The sequence below is a fragment of the Convolutriloba macropyga genome, chromosome 13, assembly GCF_964194025.1.
Source record: "Convolutriloba macropyga chromosome 13, txConMacr16.3, whole genome shotgun sequence".
Classification (NCBI taxonomy): Eukaryota; Metazoa; Xenacoelomorpha; order Acoela; family Convolutidae; genus Convolutriloba; species Convolutriloba macropyga.
Genome location: NC_134480.1, coordinates 39,390,642 through 39,412,257, shown reverse-complemented (window position 1 = coordinate 39,412,257; position 21,616 = coordinate 39,390,642). Strand labels below are relative to the sequence as shown.

Genomic DNA, 21,616 nt, shown 5'->3' with positions numbered 1-21,616 from the left:
CTCTTATCATAAGAAAACAAAGCGACCACGAACACAATAAAAGTCGTACCTTCACTATCAATTGACCATTAAAATTTCAGCCGGTACCTGTCCATGCACATCAAAATCAATGGCGGTAAAATGTAAAATGATAAAATACAGCAACTCATTTTCAAGTAATTCAGAAAACTATGACGTTTGCAGTGAAATTTTCTTGTCCAGAACCATATGTGTCATGATCATGTTATCACGGGAAATTTTGCAAAAATATCTAAAATTCCCTTTCTGTGCTGACATGTTTACTAGGTCTAGGATAAAAGCATGACTGAAATAAGAAATAAACTACATGTAATTAAGACAAAATATTGAACATAGTAGAAAGCAGTTACTCACCGAGTTCGAGCGGCTAAATTAGCGTTGGCGTTTGACAAATTTATCGCTAGAATAATGATTTCACCACTTTAAATATTGCACCCTCGACGGGTGCCCAACAAAGGGTGTCCTGGATGGGTACCAGACATACAGATGTGGGACTGCAATGCTAAAGAGGCACATAGGTATATGCTGCCGTTTGCCTCTGAAATTTTTGAACAATAAGCCTCCGCACAATAAAGCCATTCGCTTCGTGCTTAAAATAATATGGTTTTTCAATCAGATTTGTTATCAGTGCATTTATCAAGTGTCGTGAGAAACATTGGTTAAAGGCAGTGTAAAAAATTATAGTCCATAACATTGCAAAAAGCGCAGTTGCTCGAGTATATAAACTGGGCTCAGCACTGTCTTATGTATGTATTTTAGGTACCTGTACTCAGATCTCGAAAGTAAGCGAGCGCACAAAGGTCCGCAAGCGAAGGAATTCGCTTCCGAGATTAACGAAAAATGGCAATGCGTTCGGTGATTTTCGCATTGTCGCTGATTTCGGGCAAATTTGGAAAATACGAAAAAACAACGAATGGAAAACAGTTTTTTATCCAGCAACAATTAATGTTGACACGCTCCCACAAACCAGCGGCCTGTCAATTATGACTAGAATATAATCAGATATGAGATTAAGATATTTTGTCTTTTTATTTGTTCAATTGAAAAGCCATCTTGTTGATTTGCTCAATTTCACTATGAAGAATACAAATTTTTTAGCCTGCATCACAGATGAATCTCTCAAATTTGTGTCCAACCGGGTATCATTAGACTACTTATTACGACCCAACTTTCAAATGCACGACATCATGCCAGGTTTATGATCTTGGATTCCATCGATATTTTCAATGAAAGAAGATCTGAGATTTTTGAGAACCAAGTTGCAATTTGCACGATCTGGCGTGGTACAAATGAAAAACGTGTTAACGGAACAAAACGGACAAATTTTGAAAATAATAAAGCAAGTGTAAATTGAATCTGACGCAGAAACAGAAAAAGTTCATAAAAATTTTTCCATTAAAGACGCACAATAAGTAATTCAAGAGCTTGACAATTATATTTGTCAAGCTCTTGAATTACTTATTGTGCGTCTTTAACGGAAAAATTTTGTTGAACTCTTTCTGTTTCTGCATCAGATTCAATTTACACTTGCTTTATTATTTTCAGTATTTTGTCCGTTTTGTTCCGTTAACACTTTTTTTATTTGTACCACGCCAGATTGTGCAAATCGCAACGTGGTTCTCAAAAATCTCAGATCTTCTTCATTGAAAAAATCGATGGAATCCAAGATCATGAATCTCGCTTGATGTCGTGCATTTGAAAGTTGGTTCGTAATAAGTAGTCTAATGATACACGGTTGGGCACAAATTTGAGAGATTCATCTGTGATGCAGGCTAAAGAATTTCAATTCTTCATAATGAAATTGAGCAAATCAACAAGATGGCTTTTCAATTGAACAAATATAAAGCCAAAATAGCTTAATCTCAATATCCAATTATATTCTAGTCATAATTGACAGGCCGGTGGTTTGTGGGAGCCTGTCAATATTAATTGATGCTAGATAAGAAACTGTTTTCCATTTCGTTGGTTTTTCGTATTTTCGCTAATTTGCCCGAAATCAGCGACAATGCGAAAACCACCGAACACATTGCCATTCTTCATTAATCTCGGAAGCGAATTCCTTCGCTGTCGGACTTTTATGCGCTCGCTTACTTTCGAGATCTGAATACATGTACCTAAAATACTTCACCTTGATTTGAGTTGCTTTTAAGGAGTTTTATAATTGAGTTGTTTTCTCATTTCTCTCACTTTAAGCGTCTTAATTATTATACCACACAAACTAAATTGAGGTAAATTTCGGTGTGAAGGAAATTTATTTATGAAATGCATTTTTGTAGCCCTGAACATGGTGAAAACGGTAAAAATGGAAATCTCACTGATAGAAACCGCAAATCTTACAAAATTTTAGAACATATTTTCCTCAAAGTGAATCTGATACAAGTTGAAAGAAATATCGTAGAAGCAAGTGGCAGGTGGCGCAGTGAAGTCGAAGCGGTTAACATGCAAGGGTTTACAGTTTTGAACACCTGTGCTCCAATTTTTTGGGAACAAATTCCGATGAATAGGTTGAAAATAAAAATTTTTAACGCCAAAAACCGCAAATCTTACTGTTATCCGCAAATCAATTTTACTGTTTTCATCGCTAAAAGATGAGGGCGCGTTGCGGCAATTTTTATTTCACCACAATTCACCGCAATTCTTACATTAATTTTCGCCAAAACCTCGACCCGTGTTATGTTGCAGCACTTACCCGTGGTACGTTGAAGACGGGAGCACTTTACTGGCATTTGAGGCCAAATTGGACACAGGTGACACTCAGTTGGGTATCTACCTGGACGAGTGCTGGGCTGCCCCCTCATCAGATATATACGACCAGGACAAAGTCTCCATTATGGCTAACGGGTAAAAATATTTCTCAAATTTTTAAAACTATTTCTTCATGCTTGTAGAAGGTTATATACTATGGTACCAAAAACCTACGCTCAAAATTTGTACTCTTTAGGCACAATTGACGCTCAGTAAGAATTGCGGTAGAGGTCAAAATAGCGTGGCGTGAAATTTTGAGTTTTAGCAGGGATTTCACTCTTGTTTTCTCTGCTTAAGCGAAACAGATGATTAAACCGCTTTGTTCTTATACTGTTTCGCAAGTTGTCATGCTTCGCAATGTCGGATAACCACGGGCACAGATCCAAAAAAATATTCAACATAGAATCATAAGAGAAAAGATGCCCTTTCAAGATCTCATGTTTTCAATATTTTAATGTTAGTGTGCTGAAATCAAAGATTGTTGGCAATTTATTCCAAGAAAAGTAGTAAAAGAATAATAGAGTGGCCAGCATAAAGTCTAGTTTTGAAAGCAAATGAAAACTGATGGGCAGTTTAGAAGCAACAATTAGAAAAACAGACAGTTTTTTTTCAGGAAAATATTGAAAAGTGCTGGAAAATTGGAAGGAAACTGATATAGATGTCGTGAGAAACCTGTAAGAAAAGTGATAAAAAATAGTCTACTAGACATTCTTAGACTGCAGGCGAAGTGACGTGTTAGTAGATAGATATATGATTCACTAGTTGAGAACAAAAATTAATCTTGCGAGATCGAACCGAAGGAAAGAAATTGTACAATATCTCGAGAGACAAAGTTAAATTTGCAAGATATTGCAAAACAAGTTAGTCTTGCAAGATCTTACAAGACAAAATTGGTTGTTGCCAATGTTATTGCAACTTTCAAGATGATTCAAAAACCGCCAAAATTGCAACAAAAACTTGACTCTTTTCTCCAACAACGTGAAACTTAGACGTGCTCTTTTAACAAATCATTAGACTAGAGATATGTTTTAAAACGTAATTTTGGTGACCATCCGCCTTGATAAAAAGGACATAAAACCTTCTGAATTAAATTTAACTTTTTTTGAAACAAAGAGGGGGCATGAGCACACCCCAAGACTAATATCCAAGACTACGACAGAGGAAGAGTTTCTTATTGCAGACGAGCTAACCAAAGACGAAGACTTTTTTTTCAAGGGTTTTCAGACGTCACCCGACCAAGAAGGCCTGACATTTTTTTGGTTACAGACGTCACCAAGAGATGATCGCCCGAGGTTCCAGACGTCACCTTAGAAGTCCTTTCCCCGGTTAGACGTATCCAAAAAAACGTGATTTTTTTGCGACAAAAAATCTCAAACACACAAAAATTGTCCCCCAACGAGCTTTTGGTAGATAGTTTATGAAAGAAATAGCCGTGAGCAACTACAAGTCAGCAGTTAACGAAAAAAAAACACAAATTGCCCGAAAAAACGATATAGCGTTTTTTGCATCGGAAAAATTCAAAAACAATTTTCTCATTTTGTCGCAAAAAATCTACATGAAAGTAAAATTTTTATTTGAATAGAACACTTCAGTTGGACTTAAAATCAACTTTATTTTGGTTGAACACCTTATGTAAAATTTTTGCTCAAAAATTGAGAAAGTCGAAAAAGTGCCTTTTTGAGCGTCAAAAATCAAAAAACGTTTTTCTAACGTTTTAGGGAAAATCTTTTAATAAATCCAAAAAACTCATTGATTAGCCCCCTTGGGTTCGTTGGAAAAGAAGATTCAAAATCAATTTATCGATTTTGCAATTTTGTAAAGAAGCAACTCAATTTTGACAAAATTTGCTTCCTTGACTACAAAAAATCAAAAAACGTTTTTCTAACGTTTTAGGGAAAAGCTTTTAATAAATCCAAAAATCCCATTTATTAGCCCCACTCGGTTTGTTGGAAAATAAGCTTCAAAATCAGGGTATCGATTTCGCAATTTTGTAAAGAAGCAACTCAATTTTGACAAAAATTGCTTCTTTGAATCAAAAAATTCAAAAAACATTTTCCTAACGTTTTGAATAAAGCCTTTAATAGTTCCACTGAAACCCATTGATTAGCACCCTAGTTTTGTCGGAAAACAAGCTTCAAAATCAGTCGATTGATTATAAAAACTTATAAAGAGGCAACTTGAAATTTGCAAATTTGCTTCTTTTCTAATGTTTAATGGAAAATTTCAGTAGATAACAAGAAAGCGTTCGAAATAGCTCCTTCTGTTTGCTTGAAAACAATCTGAAAATTTATTTCATCCCCTTGCGAAACTGCAAAGAAGCAACAGAAAAGTGGCAAAATTGTTTCTCTGTTATATAAAAATCACAAAACGTTTTTTCTAACGTTTTTTTTTCTTATTAAAGAAAAAATCAATAAATTTTCAAAAAAGAGCTCTTTTATATACCTCCTCAGTTCATTACAAAACAAGCTGAAAAACTATATAACCAGTCTGCAAAACCGAAAAGAACAGACAGAAAATTACTGAAAAGCTTCTGACAAAAAAACCACAAAGAGGTTTGTGTTTTATTTGATCTTAATTGCATACTACTAGCCGCGAGCCTTGTTAATGGGGTAGTATGCTTTCCTAAGAAAACCCAACATTTACACTTAGTTTGTTTTCATTTTGCATACTACTAGCCGCGCATCTAGTTAATTGAGTAGTATAGACTGAAAATACTTTCTCAAGAGAAATAAAAAGAGAAGATAAGATCTATTTTCCTTTTTTCTCAAAAAGAATTAAATCGAAAGCTCTCGAATAATTCCCCACTCAAATTCATTCACGCATATAGTCCCTTTAAGTTGGAAAACTCAAACGTCTCGGTCTCAGAATTTGCCCGCGGTCTCAGAAGTTGCCGAAAGAAGTCCCTTTTCCCCCTTTGGTCTCAGTAGTCAACAACTGAAGAGGAGTGTGTTTCCGTTGGGTCGCAGTAGTCACCAAAGTAAAGATGAGCAATTCATAGGTGGTAGATAATATCCAGAAACAAATACAAGCAGTTTAATGGTAGCAGTTGTCCTTCATAAGAATCGCAAAACAGAATTTCTTGGAAAAGAGCTTCAAAGTAGACCCAGCTTTTAAGCAACCAGTTTTCTCTGCTTGTCTGTAGCTCACGTTGCCTGGTCGCACCGCATTTTAAATTCTGAAAAAAATTAATTTATTTTGAAGAAGTATCAATATAGATTTAGTTTGTTTGGTTTTAGGTTTTATTTGTTCCTAAAACTCCACACACAAAAAAAGAAAACACTTCAGTAAAATTTTTTCTGGTTCCTTGATTGTGATTAAAGGAGAACGAAAACTTACAGGAGAATCGTTGCGAAGTCATATATGTAAAAAAAATTGGAAGCATTTATTTGGTCCTGTTCAACAAATCAACGGTACACACGCGCGAACGCTTAGTTTTTCCTTTTTTAAGAAAATTTTTAGCTAGATTTAGCACCCAAAAAAACACCTTTAGGATTCCTGTTTTGTGAAAAATTGCGTCGCTATTTTTGAACAAAAAGAGTTAGGCTGATTAGCCTCCATAAACTTAAGAGGCTTTCTAATTTACCAAAAAAGTCGTCGCTCAGTAAATTTTGAGCCATTTTTACCTTTACTTTACATATGACAGAACCATTACGAGTTGACTACAGCCGGTTCATCAAGATGACAAAAGAAAACAGCCAGAAGTTGCAATACGCATTGAACAAGTTCAAAATGACTAAGCTCAACATGAAAAATCAGCTTGATCTCTTACAGACATCCGTTGAGCAGAGAAAAAGCTTCCGCACTCTTTCATTGTTGATCAACAAAATCAAGGAGAGCGTTGAAGAGCTGAAGACAAAACTTGACAGCATCATGATGGAAAATGTAAGCTCTATTAGCATAAACTCAGTCATGAAACGTCAATCGAACTTGATCTCTCGTCTAGAAAAATTGGAACTAGAAGTCAACAGTCTCGACGATGATGGTCAATTGACTCAATCATCAACTCGAGTGCGCGATGACATCAGCTGCGTCTCACAGTCCTCAAAAAGACAGCTCGAGTCGCATCGATTGACACCGGTTTCCCAAAACTCAGAGCAAAACAACATGACAGTAAAGAACCCTGCCAGCGATGTCTCCCCTCCAGTGCCCCCAAGACCGGCGAAACCATCGTTTTTCCTTCCGCAAGGAGAAAATAAAACCAACCTTCTCTCCAAATTCTTTCAGAGCAACAGACAATTTGCGCAGGATACAAGAGAGTTGACTGAAGAAACAGTAAAAAATTTTACGACCTTTGAACACATAAACCAATCAATGTCGTTGTTAGCAGCCCCAACACCAGCATCAACCGTATTATCCAGAGCAAACATTCAGGACTGATTTTTCTTGAGTAATGCTCAATCCCCAGAACACAACGTTGCTCTCAGAGAGCAAGAGAACACTTTCAACCAGTTTTCTTCAATTCAACAACCCTCCATTCCAATGAATCAAACTGCAGTCTTATTTCCTGTTGAATCTATTGATAACCAGCCGGAATTATTTCACTCATCAATTGGAGAATTGAACCAGTTTTCCAGTTCAAAGCTGATCACAATGCCCGAAATGCGAATGAATCAACCAGCAAATGCCACAGTTAGACCAAAAAAAAAGTCTTCTGTTCCTTTAAATAACAAAAGAGAAGATCAAAGCATACAACGTCTTGCATTAGATTTACAAAACTCACTTCAACATAACTGCTCAGTTAACAAAACCAATAATTACCAAACATCAAGTTCATGCAATTTGAATGAGCAAATGCTACAGCGTCAATTTCATTTAGAAAAGGGAAGAAATAGAGTGACAAATGAGACCACGCCAAATCCATATTGTTACGAAGACAGTCGTCACAGTCCCCTACATTTTGACAACAATCAAAGTGCAACTGCTCAAACTGTTTCAAACGCTCAATTTTCAGCTGTTCCAACAAGTGAAAACCAGAACAACGGAAAATTGGCGTCAGCAATGTCGTTACCAACAGTAGCGCAAACAAACGTTTCCCAACATTTTCAGAACCCACTTTACCCAACTGGAGTTCATTTTAGCAATGGAAATCGAACGGAAGAACCAAACGATGGAATTGTTTTCCCCTCCAATACAACACTCAACAACCAAGGTACCAACCTTGTTTGCTGTACATCATCTCAGCCACCTAATTGTCCATTTACTCCGGAAAATCCCTTTACAAACTACCAAACAGTTCTTCCCCCCTTTACTCAACATATTAGCCAACCAAACATTTCGGGAAATTCGAAACAAATTCCAAATTGGTCTTTTTCTGGAAGGCAACTGTTTCAGCCACGAACTGAAAACAAACAGAAGCAATCCCGTTTGAAAAAAAATTTTAATTTACAAACCACAAACAAAAATTCAATTAAACTTCCACCAATAACAATATCAAATTTCAATGGTAACCCACTGAATTATCATGAGTGGATAAACAATTTTTTCAACCTAGTTCACAAAAATACTAGCCTTACGGATACACACCGTATAACATACTTACAGAACTCGGTCGTAGGAAAAGCCAAAGAAAAAATTCAAGACTACTCGTGTGACCCAGCTTACTACGCGATTGCTTTGAAAGAGCTCATGGATCACTTTGGAGATCCCAGCATTGTTGTGAATGCTTCCATCAATCAACTGGAAGCCTGGCGTCCGAACAATGACTACAACAAACAGAGTTTCGTATCTTTTGCTTCTTTTCTCAAACGATTAGTGCAAGCTTTTGAATATTTAGGCTTCAAAGCCGACTTGCAAAGTTCAACATTGATGAAAAAGGCAAAAGATAAAATTCCACATGATATTCTGATCAAATGGACAGAGTATACAATAACATCAATTGGAAATCAACCAACCGTCTCTGATTTTCAGAAGTGGCTTGAAGTACAGGCCCAAGTATACGACAAAATCAACAGAGAAAATGTTCATAAGCCATTTAATAATTGGAACACTTTCGGTCAAAACAGTAACAGCTTTAGCAGAGTTAACAACAACCATGATAATAGGAACAGCAATGCTATGAATCAATTTTCTAATAGTTCACAAAACAATTGGAAACCGAATTCATTGAACTCAAGTCGCCCTGCAAACCAGCATGGTCAACCACCCTTTCCTCCGCGTAAAGATGCTGATCAGTCAAACAAGTCGTGCGAGAAATGCAAAGGAAGTCACATACTCGCAACATGCCCTGAATACCAGAAATGTGCGCCAGACCAAAGGTATGACATTGTGAGCAAGAACAATCTTTGCTCGAACTGTTTAAGCAACAAACATATTAAGCAGTCATGTCCGTCCACAAAACGATGCCAAACATGTAAAGGATTTCACCACACAACTTTGCATGATCCTTCGAAACAAGTTAAGCGGCCCACCGCTGCCTTCTCAACAAGCAATCCCCATCAGCCAACACAAAATCTAGCAAGCCCCCAACACAGCCATCCTTTCAACAACAAAATCAAAACAACAGTACTGACACAGTCAGCAGTACAAAGAGACAGCAGACAAGATACGGTCAATCGTTTTCTGGTAAAAGACAATCACAGCAACAAAAAATTTACCGCGCCCGTTTGAATGCTTCAAATCCGACCCAAAAACTTCAGTCTCAACCGAAATACAATTCCTCCTCCGGAATGGTATGAACAACTACAAATAATACCAGTTTCATTTGTAAACGGAAGTAAAGTGTTTGATACCTACGCCTTGATTGACCCCGGAAGCCAGTTCACCTTCCTGCTGGATAAAGTTACTAGCTTTCTTGAGCTTCCCTGCGAAGCACAAGCATCAACAACTCTGCAGTACCTAAACACTGATCATGAAATGCCACTGTCCAAAATTAGAGAAACAGTGACAGTAACGCCGTATGACAAAATCAATCAACACTTCAGCATTGCAAGAGCCTATAGCACGCCATGTCTCAATGTATCACCCGCTAACGTTCTTCAACTCAATCAATTATGCGACACCTTCAAAGAACTTAGTCACACTTATTTCCCTGACATAGCCAACGGTGCAATAGGCGCCCTTCTTGGTGTCAATACGTTTGCCTTCACATATCCAGTCGACGTAATCCAAGGTAGCAAAAAGCGTCCATTCGGCGTAAAAACAAAGCACGGTTGGACTCTCGCTGGAGAGTACGAGCTATCTCCTAAAACAAGGAACGCAAACAAGCCCTCTCGCCAACCATTCATTTACCATGTCTGCCGGAAAGACAATGAAGAAGAACCATTGGACGAAATGGTTCAAAGGTTCTGGAAAATAGAAGCTGAAGGTACATTACCCGAACAGATTGAAGACAGCTCACTAGACCAATTAGCAGTGCAAACAATGGAAAACTCAATATGTCACAACGGTGAAAGATATCAGATTGGGCTTCCTTGGAAACCTGTAAAGAAACTCCAGAATAACTACTTCTCAGCAGTCAGTCAACTAAAAAGTCTACAAAAACGACTACAAAACGATCCCGGTCTCAATCAGAAGTACAACCAGACACTCCAAACAGACTTGGATAAAAATTTTGTCAAGCCAGTCGAAATGCAAGTACCACCCCCAGAGTCAATATGGTACTTACCTCATCATCCAGTCACTAATCCAAACAAACCCGGAAAAGTGAGAAAAGTTGCCAACGCAGCATCAAAATTCCGCGCTGAATCACTGAACTCAAATCTTCTAACTGGTCCTGATTTACTAAATAACTTAGTTGGAGTGCTGTTGAGATTCAGAGAACACTCGGTTGCTGTTTTGTCAGAAATCGAAGGAATGTTTATGCAGATTGCCGTGAGACAAGAAGACCAGTCTGCTCTTCGTTTCCTTTGGACAATAGACAACTCCATTGGATAATTCCAATTCACTAGATTAATCTTTGGCGCAACATGTTCACCATTTTGCGCAATTTATGTTCTCAATAAATGTGCAGAAGACAACAAAAGTGAATTTCCAGCCACCTTGAACGCTATTAAACACCACTTTTATATGTGCAAAATACGATGCTTAAATCCGCCGTTGGATGAGGACGGATTACTCAGATCTTGTGGTCGATTGCAGTATGCACCAACATAACTGGATTTGGAAAAACGTCCAATATTTTTGCACGCCAAGGACAAAATTGTTCGTTTGTACTTGGAACATGCCCATCAAATATGTATTCACCAGTCCACAGAACCAACAAAAGCATTCATTCAACAACGTTACCATGTGATTGGCCTTCGGAACACGTTAGCAAGCGTATGGTTTCATTGTTTCTTATGTCGACGCTTTGACACGAGAAAAAGTCTGCTCTTCGTTTCCTTTGGACAATAGACAACTCCATTGGATAATTCCAATTCACTAGATTAATCTTTGGCGCAACATGTTCACCATTTTGCGCAATTTATGTGCTCAATAAATGTGCAGAAGACAACAAAAGTGAATTTCCAGCCGCCTTGAACGCTATTAAACACCACTTTTATATGGATGACTACATCCAGTCCCTGCCAACAATTTCAGAAGCCAAAGAAGTCATATCACAGACAACTAGATGCATGAAAAATGGTGGCTTCAGGTTGACAAAATTTGTTTCGAACGAACCAGATGTACTCGCTGAAATCTCTTCCGACGACAAAGACGAAACAAAAGAGATCATAAGAGTCCTTGGTCAAAAATGGAAGATAACAACTGACGATTTTGTCATGTTTCCCCTACAACAATTTCCTAAAGATGCGACAGTGTACACACAAAGGAAAATATTCAGTTTGGTATCTTCAATCTTCGATCCCTTCGGTCTGTTGTCTCCCCTGACAATTAGAATCAAAATGGTTTTGCAGCAGATTTGGAAACTTGGAAGAAAATGGGATGATTTGATACCACATGAACTACACCATGACCTCCAGAAAGTTCTAAACAGCTACTTTGCCATGCCCGAAATCCGAATACCAAGAACTGTTCACAATTTCAGTAAAATCACAAGCAGCCAAATTCATATATTTGTGGATGCCTTAATGGCAGCTATGGCAGCCGTTGCTTACCTCCGTACAACCAATAATCAAACCACTCCGCCACAAGCATGTTTTCTCATGGGAAAATGCAAAGTTGCTCCCATTAAACAAATAAGTGTGCCAAAAATGGAACTGGAAGCTGCTGTTATAGGAGTGCGCTTTCTACAACTGATCCAAAAAGAAATGACACTGACATTCGACCAAATTTTTCTCTGGTCCGACAGTCAAGTAGTTTTGGACTGGATAGCCTCAAATAAGAAGCAAAACGTTTTTGTTTCAAACAGATTGCAAGAAATTCATAAAAGTTCTTCACCCCAGCAATGGCATCACATCTCAACTTATTTCAATCCCGCCGATCACGGAACTCGCGGTCTTGAGACAAACGAAATTCAGCAGAAATGGTTAGATCCACCCCAATTTCTTTGCCAAAGCGAGTCGACCTGGAATGATATAAACAAACCACGCGCAACATGTGCGGCAGTCACAAGAAGTCCCAAGACAATTAAACCTATAGTAGAGCCGAGTAAATTCTCAAATTGGAACAAACTTCTTCTGACAGTTGCAACAGTTTTCAACCTAATTAATCGTGCAAAGAAAATGCGAACGAACAATCACCAATTCACAACTGAAGACATTCAATTATCGAGAAATTATCACTGAAATTATCTCAGGACAGTTTTTTCCATTCGACCGTTAATTCATTACAACGTGGAATCAAACTAGATTCTAAGTGCAAAATACGATGCTTAAATCCGCTGTTGGATGAGGACGGATTACTCAGATCTTGTGGTCGATTGCAGTATGCACCAACATAACTGGATTTGGAAAAACGTCCAATAATTTTGCACGCCAAGGACAAAATTGTTCGTTTGTACTTGGAACATGCCCATCAAATATGTATTCACCAGTCCACAGAACCAACAAAAGCATTCATTCAACAACGTTACCATGTGATTGGCCTTCGGAAAACGTTAGCAAGCGTACGGTTTCATTGTTTCTTATGTCGACGCTTTGACACGAAAAACATTCAACCAATTATGGCACCATTACCTAGTTTTCGTTTTCCAACAGCAAAAACACAGTTCCCCTTTGCTAATTCTGGTGTAGATTTTTTTGGACTCTTCTACATCGAAGATTCCAAAGGCATTTTAGAAAAACATTATGGTCTAATATTTACATGCATGGTGACGCGAGCAATTCACTTAGAAACGTGTCCAGACCTCAAAACAGATACGTTTCTCAATGCCTTCAGAAGATTTTGCAGTCGTCGATGCCAGCCCCAACTTCTCCACAGCGACAACGGGAACACTTTCGTTGGCGCCTCTGAAGAACTGAAGAAAACTGTTAAAGCCTTGGACAATGACAGAATCTACAAAGCTTTAGCAGTAGCCAATACAACGTGGAAATTCAATCCCCCATACGGCCCTCATTTTGGCGGTGTCTGGGAGCGTTTGATCCAGAGCGCCAAAAGAACGCTCCTCCTCATTCTAGGATCCAGAAGACTCTCTTTTGACACTTTCCTAACAATTATGGTGGAAACAGAATCAATCCTCAACTCCAGACCACTGACTAACGTTGCTGAGCAGCCTGACAACGAGGAACCTTTGACTCCAAACCACTTTCTTATCCAGCGTCCCTTCAATAGCTTGCCACCAGGGCAATTTGGAGACCAGCAACCTGCAAGTTTGAAGACATGGAAGAACACGCAGAAGCTGATGAACTATGTATGGCGACGCTTGGTGAAAGAGTATCTGCCAACGCTTAGCCGACGGTCGAAATGGTCAAACAGCAACGATCGACCTCTCAAAGTGGACGACATTGTTTGGGTGTTGAAAGACCAAACACCAACAGGCATTTGGCCACTGGGAACAGTCATGGAGACAACGCCAGGACGAGATGGAGAAACACGAGTCGTAAAGGTAAAAACGGCTTACGGCACGTTCGTTCGCCCCGTTTCCGGTCTCGCGCGCGTTTTTTCTCCGTAGTTTTTTTTCAATTTTTCTCGCTCCGGTTTTAGGCAACGTGAGTTACCCCTTTCCCACAAATTGATGTACTGACCATATTGACAACATTTCAGCCTACAGTTTCAGAGCCAATTTCAAAGAAGATGACAAAAGACTTCAATCAATTGATGCCTCTGAAAACCCTTGATGCCCCCTTTGTGCCCTTGCAGCATGTTGCCAATGTTATTGCAACTTTCAAGATGATTCAGAAACCGCCAAAATTGCAACAAAAACTTGACTCTTTTGTCCAACAACGTGAAACTTAGACGTGCTCTTTTAACAAATGATTAGACTAGAGATATGTTTTAAAACATTGGTGTTGCAAGAATCTTGCAAGATTAACTTTTCATTAGACAAGTAAATATTAATATCCAAAATTTAGAATCAAAAGGAGAAAAAATAAAATGCTGGTGCATAAAAACAGAACAAGTTCATGTCGCCATTTTTGTTCAGAAGAAATTAATTATATCTTGAAATTAATATTTCAGTCCTTTTTGCTTAGTTCAAGCAGAATTGTTCTTGCAAAGAAGATAAGGTTGCAAGATCCCGCTTCAATATTAAAACAAAAAGTTTAGTCTTGCAATTGCAATATTCTTACAAGCTCTTGAAATATAATTTTTGTTTTCGACTAGGGTTTGAGTTCGAAATATAACTCGTTTTTTTTTGTTTCTGACAATTTTTTTCAAAAATATTGAGCTGTACGTAGCTTTTTGGTACCATTTTGTAATGGGTATTCCATTCTTTAATCAGTCCACACAAACTTCAATTGATTCGAAAATTTGCATTTTTTTTTACTTTTACAGGCTAACAAAAATTTACAGACACCAGCATTTTTTTAAAGGAAACCCCACCCTGAGGAGGGTGTCTTAATTTAAGATTCTGATTATGAGTAAAATTACCTTGAGAATACTTTCAAAATTATAAAACCTTACTTAAAACAAAATCAAAAGTGGATGCTGATTACGTAAGCATACGGCTGGATATTTTTTGTAGCCAAAATATTTGATGCTTACAATGGATACTGCCTATTATTCTATTAATTGGTTCAGAAATCACCCTACAAATTCTTCACATGTAGGTGCGCGGATGACACTGATTTCACGTGGGTGGGACAGGTGAACGATATGCAATCAGTGAGATTTACTTACGTCGCTCACAAGTTTGTCAACAGGTCCAGGGGAATGGAGGCATTAGATGAGACATACTACTTTTGCTATTATGAGATTTGTGACAAGACAGAAGGATACTGTCTCGATAAACTTACTGGTATGTATTACGCTTAGAAATAAACAATTATATCGAAAAAAGAATATTTCAGCACCCAACTTGTCGTGTGACCTAAAACTAAAGTTTTCAATATGCGCTAAAAAACGGAAACGATAAATTGAATTCGACTGACCCGGAGCCAACTTTCTCGTCCGGAAATTGTCGCTTTTTAAAGTAAGAAAACTATCGGTAAGTTTGGTTTTAGTTAGACAAAAACGACGAAAACCTTTATGTTTTTTTTCTTCGCTATTGTCGGCATGTTCGAGATTGAAACGTGAGAAATAATCGGTATGTTTGATTTCTCAGATTCGATATGTGTGTTTATAGTAGTAAGAAATCGTTGATATGTCTGGTTTCAAACCACAAGAAACAATGGGAAAAAGACAAGCACTTGATTTTTCATGGTCATATCACAACTCAGTGAGTGCGATTAAATGAACTGAATCACCAACCATGTTCAGCAAGTCTGTTAAATTTTTATATTGAAAAACAGAAAAACTTGGAATGTTTGTTCACCTGGTTTTATAAATGACGAAAGTGAATTAGTTTTCGGGTTTTTTTTTCTACGAAATTGCCTCGAAGGGGTACGTTTGAAAGTCCTTGATTAGAAAACCATCATATCATTTCATCACATTATAAAACGATTAAAAATGTAACAAATAATCAGAGATGTCAATGGTTTCAAATTGCCCATACCGATCCCAGGGGACCAAACATACCGACATTTTTTACATTTGAAAACCGAATATAACCCAAACTAAGAGACCAAATATAACACAGCTTTTTTCCTCTAAGAACAAAGATACCAAACATTTTATGTCATTTTGGTTTGATTTTCTGCGTTACGGCAGGAAAAGTTATTTTGAAAAATGAGGGGAAGTTAAGGTAATTAAGGTATATCAGAAGTAATTGACGATGAGGCACGATCATTTGACACAAAGAGAAATAGTAATTCCATTTTTTTGTGGAAATCAAATCAACAGCTCTCACGGCACTAGCTGGCTGTGACAATTTGAATTAATTAGACTTTATATTTTTAAACGTAACAACAAAAAATACTTTGGTATGATAAACGGTTTTTCCTTCCATAATAAAGCCCTTACTTTCTTGAAAAAAAGCAATTGTTTTTCAAGTTAGAGCGCTGCCCAGATTCAAAATCAGTTCTGAAAGAGAGAGAAAAATGATGTCAATAAATGCTTTCTCTTTGTGATGTGATTTCTGAGCTTTTGATCCCAAAGTTTCACCTTAGAAAGTGAGCCTTTTCTCTGGAAAACTTTAAAACTTTGGATAGAGATTTCAAATAAAACTTTTCAACCTATTTCACTCAAACAGCCAGAATTAGAGCTTGACAGTTTTGTACAAAAATTGTTAAACAGAATCTCGCCATTAGCTGAATTGAATTACTTCACTGCAAATTTAATAAAATGAGTTAGACTTTAAAGACATTAACTTTGCGGTGGATTTTTAAGTTGAATTCTAGCTAACCATGATCGAAAACTGATCATGCAAGATGTCCACGAAAGCGTGTAAATCTTATAAGATCTTGAAAGAATAACATCTGGGCCCGAATCAGGAAGAAAATTTTGCTCGATGATCATCGTTATTACCAAAACTTATTCTCTCCTCTAGACATGGAATTAATAAAAGACCGTCCTGGACCACTTTAAGGCTTGAAAAACTGTCCACGACAGATTTTTAGCTTAAAATACTTTGTCTAGACGTTGCGTGATGTCCACAAGGTTGGCTGGAACTAAAACAGCCGTACTAGAACTAAAACATCTGTGACTACACAATAAGACGTGTCCTGGACAATAAATGTTCTACGAGCAATTTTAAATATTGCTTACAACGTAGTCAGCATACATACTCCTTTATCTTTTCCAATTTAGAAGAACCAACAATCAATCAATAATCTGCATCATTTTTAAAAAAATAAATTGTAAATTTAGAAGGAAAAAAATGAATAACACCACACTTTCATCATCGGTAATGAAAAGCAGACCACTAAAAATAAACTGCGTTGTTTCATTCAGTCAACTAATGTTCATATATACTCCTGCTGCGATAGCTGCTTTATTTTAAGAATTGCAAAAGTCTTTTGGCAGTTTTTCATTCATTTTTAAGAGAATAAAAAGAGTATGCTTGACCTCAGATAATTATGAAAAGCCCTGCTTAACCCAAAATACCTATGGAAAGACTTTCATGAAAGGAACTTGGCTGGACTTATGGAAAGAATTAGCCTCGCCTTCGACTCTGGTCCTCGACCGTTTAGTTTAATTCAATATTTATCCCTGTATACCTGGAACTATTAGGTCTTTTCATAAATTTCAAGCCTAGACTAGGGTTGCGATTTGGATGAGGGTAATTTATCTAAGTTAAAAGCTTAAGGGATATTTCTGTCTTCTGTCTAACCTCTATTTTGCCGAGACCAAATGTGGTCGCAATTTTAACCATGAAAGCATAAACGATTAAAGCACTCCCCTATTATACTGATGAAATCTCAAATGAATGCTAATTTTGTTTTGGCACTAGTTGTTTTGCACTGGTTTTGCCTGTCATTTATTGGTTTTCGTCTGCAAATCCTCGATTTTGCCAATTTCCTGCGTTTTCAAAAATCATGTTTGTTCACCGATTGAAAGTTTGAGCATTTGTTCAAAAATTCCATTATGATTTCTGTATGAACAGAGGAAGCAACCAAAAACCGCCGATCCAGCCAGGCTAAATTCATGAAAAAAATGATCTCTGAGCTTAATCCGCGAAATCTTTGAACAGAAAACACTTAGAATACTTTGAATCCGTACTGATATAGCGTTTTACTATAAGAATATCATGGATAAGTGCTCGTTTACTATAAGACTAGGGTCCGGGTTTACTAATGGGATTCGGGCCACCAGCATTGTAACCCATCCTTTATTATAATTTTACGCTGATTTTTTTTTGAGGTAGATGAGAAGTTTGGGTTCAAAATTAATTTAAGATTTTATAGATTCAAAATGAATATATCTTGTAGACTCATGAAAAAATACTTCGTCACGCGTCGCGTAACTGTATTTGAAGTTTTATGTAGGTTGATTTGAACACATTTTTGGATTGAATTGAGTACATTTTGAATTGCTAGTAACAATGAACATCAATATGATCGTACACTTTTTTGATTATTTTCTACCGCTCAAAAAGTATAAAGAATTGTCCAAAAAACTGTAGCTTTAATAACGCTAAATGGTTGAATGTATTTTAATAGCATGTATGCTGATGTTCAAAAATTTAGTGAAAAATATCCACTGCCTCAATGATAAACAATATTTGAGCGACATTTTCGAAAGTCCGATCGTTGGTTATCACGACAAATTTAATCTCTAATTCTACAAAAAATAGTTTTAGTTTACTGCTAATTGAGAACAAGCAGTTAATTCACTCGCTCCGACAAACAGAAATAAGCATATAGAATTTGATGCAATTGATAAAATTTGATATTATTTTTCTAAAAAGAACAAACTCAAAATTTAATTCAGTAACGTGTTTTTAAGATTGGCTTCCTGGGTGTTCGGCCGATCGTTCAAAGAGAAGCTCTGGAGCCAGTTCTAATTTAGCTGGCATCATTAGCATCCGGGTCAACTTCCTTCCAGAGAATGCAACAGCACAGCCAATCTCCGAAGATGAAGGTAGAGAAAACTAGCCACCTCCCCTGCCCTTCGAACTACACAACCCCCCCCCCCCGGAGATATGACTATTGATAATTCATACTCTTTTACCGCAGTACATGTTAATTGTAACGTTCATTAGGCCAACTTATCATTAGGCTATAGTCCTCCCATTGCAGCCCAACTCTTACATCATTTTACCCCCTCTGAACAAATTACCCCCACACTCTTACATCAATTTACCCCCCACAGACGAATTACCGCCCACTCTTACAACAAAATGGGAGGATTTTAGGGAGGACATTCGAGCCGGGTAGTCAGAGTCACATGGAATACCATCAATGCAAAAAACGCATTGGTTTGATAAACCATGATAGAGAAGATAAACCTGCTCAAGACAAATTAGAGAAGAATCCGTTTACGATGGAACAAACATTACAAAGCAAAAGCAGTCCAGAAAAACCTCAAATTTGACCGAGAATATAACTTAATTCCGTTTTGCTACTTTTATCCATGGGATTTAATTGAACATTGCTGAATTGGGTTAGATTCAAAAGCTGGCCATTTAGAAGGGTATTAAAAACAGAATTCAACAAAATCAGAAAACTTTGAAACGGCAGAATCCAGGCTGCAAAACTGGTAGCCTTAAATCCATTTTTGTTTTTGAGCGTAACGCGGTTCATTTTTCAACAACTTAAGTAAAAAAAATCGCCAAAAAATCCCGCAGCTTAAAATTTCGAAACAAACTCTGAAAAGTTTAACACAAAAAATAATCAGTAAGCGAAGCTTTACTTTCCATTACAATTAAGTCCATAATTAGCTGCAAAACCGTGGAATTTAGGAAAACCTATTGTGGATTTTAACAACGTGTACTTTGATTACCAAATTGTGGAAGTGGGTTACCGAACTTGGCAACCGGATCCCATTTTTTAATCTAATGCAATTGCACAAAAATTAGGAAAACCTTTTTTTAAGGAATTTAGGCTACAAAGGATTAATCCCATATTCCGAAATTTAACGTAACCGAATTCCACGAGGGCAAAATCAGTCACAAGCAATGCAGATCTGTCTTTATGGTGTAATGAAATCTTGAAACCAAATCAAAACAAATCTTAATGCTTGAAGAACAACAAAACACTCCGTTTGCGATAAAAATATTAAATAATTTGCACAATTGACTTATTGGTACCATTCTTGTGTCTGGTTTTTCTTGTTTGATGTCTCTTCTGCCAAAAGGTTTTTGGATTGTATTGCTGCTGCCTTTTTAATAAGGTGTATTCATACAATTTTCAAAGATTTTGAGCTTGCGAAACGGGGTAATGTCAAAGAGCAGTGAGTATTACGTTCGATTAGAGGCGCTATACTAGACTTGGTTTTTTAAGTGCTTAGTGAGCTGAAATGGTCAATTCAGAGAGTCATTTTTGTAGCTCATATTTGGGTGTTTTTGAGCGGTTTCGTAGAATTTTTGTTTTGCTAAATGTGTGTTAATTTGATGCCAGTAAGAATTCAAAGACTTCTTTTGCAAGCTAGAAATTCTTTTTGTCTGCTTTTTCAGGTATACGTATTGATAACGCCAGCTCAAAACTGATACATTTATTTTTTTGTCGCAAGAACTTGCATGCTGATAAATTCTAATCCTAACTTTTGTTTAAACTTTGTAGAATCGAATGTTGTCGTCCTTTTTGTAAAACTAAGATTCAAACCTCATTTTGCATTGTTATCTTCATTTGTTAATTTTTGCGCTTCGGAATATTTTTTTCTGCAAGTGTATTTAACACAACAACATACTGCAATGCTATTGTATGGTTGGTACGCATTTTTGAAACGTTTGCGCTCGTAGCAATTTTATTGGACTCGATATTTTATGTCCCATAAACAAATAAGCAAAAACAACTGAAGAGTTTAAAATTAAAATTATGTAGTTACACACAAATTCACCCTGGAGACAAAAAGCGTTGGCATTCAAATGACATTATTGATGCTCAATTGGATGTTTTCAGGTTTACCCAGGGTTTGCTTGCTTCAAATTTATTGAGCTAACTCTACAGTTCTCCCTATAGAGCTGAAACAACCGAACGTTCTAAAAACGCCAGAATGTGCAATTGAGCATCGATTGTTAGTTGAATGTGAACGTTTTTTCCCTATAAACCCAATCATCTGTTTGTATCTTTATGTTTTAAATTTGAACTCTGGCCATTGACCTCTCTCCACAGAATTTTGAAATTAACTTTTTTCAGAACTGATTTCCATTTTTAGAACTGAATATCCATTTTTTTAGAACTGATTATATAAAAAGTCCCATAAATTTGCAACGCAAGAGAACGTTCGAAAACTACAAACACTAAAATGAGCATCCATTTGTCATTTGCGTGCCGGTGTTCTCTTCATTAAGTTCAACATTATCTGATTTTTTAAAGTTGTGTTTTCCCGTTGAATTATTTCTTATTGCTTTTGAAACCTTTGCTTGTGTCGAGACTTTAAGGTAGTCTATAAATGTCAGTTGATTTGTTACAGAATTGCTGAGTGACGCGGCACTGGCGAGTGTTCTGGCGATAGTGGCCATGATAGTGGCTTCTTCCTTCTTGGTTGTATTCGTCATGATACTCCGCTTCCAGAATGCAGCTTTCGCAAGGTTACAACTTCCCACCGTTTCACCCCAAACCATTTAACAACGACTGTTTCAACCAGATTTTGATTTTTAAATGAATCATACAATATGTAACATTCAAATTGTATCATTCAAATTAACAAAGAACATAACCGACTAACGTAAGAAGAATTGCTCTCGAACGATTAGTGGGAGCTTGAATCTTTTGCAGCCTGCTTTTGTCGGGGGCGGGGAAAGGGTTCAAGTGACGTAACATTGGTTATTTTATACCTCTATAAACTAAAAAAAAAAACTCAGTGAAAGTTTTTTTTTAGTCCCCCATTCAAACCG

At 37.1% G+C, this 21,616-nt stretch overlaps 1 protein-coding gene across 2 annotated transcripts in view; it reads left to right on the top strand.

The window, feature by feature from the left end:
• Positions 1-21,616, top strand: part of LOC142352004 (uncharacterized) — a 174,955-nt gene that overhangs the window by 64,091 nt on the left and 89,248 nt on the right. The window contains exons 11-14 of one of the 2 annotated variants that reach the window (XM_075404322.1): positions 2,701-2,859; positions 14,850-15,037; positions 18,565-18,699; positions 21,193-21,310. The exons of the other annotated variant lie outside the window; for it this stretch is intronic. Coding sequence (XP_075260437.1) covers positions 2,701-2,859; positions 14,850-15,037; positions 18,565-18,699; positions 21,193-21,310 — 600 coding nt within the window. The remainder of the gene's footprint in view (positions 1-2,700; positions 2,860-14,849; positions 15,038-18,564; positions 18,700-21,192; positions 21,311-21,616) is intronic. 2 annotated transcript variants of the gene reach the window in all.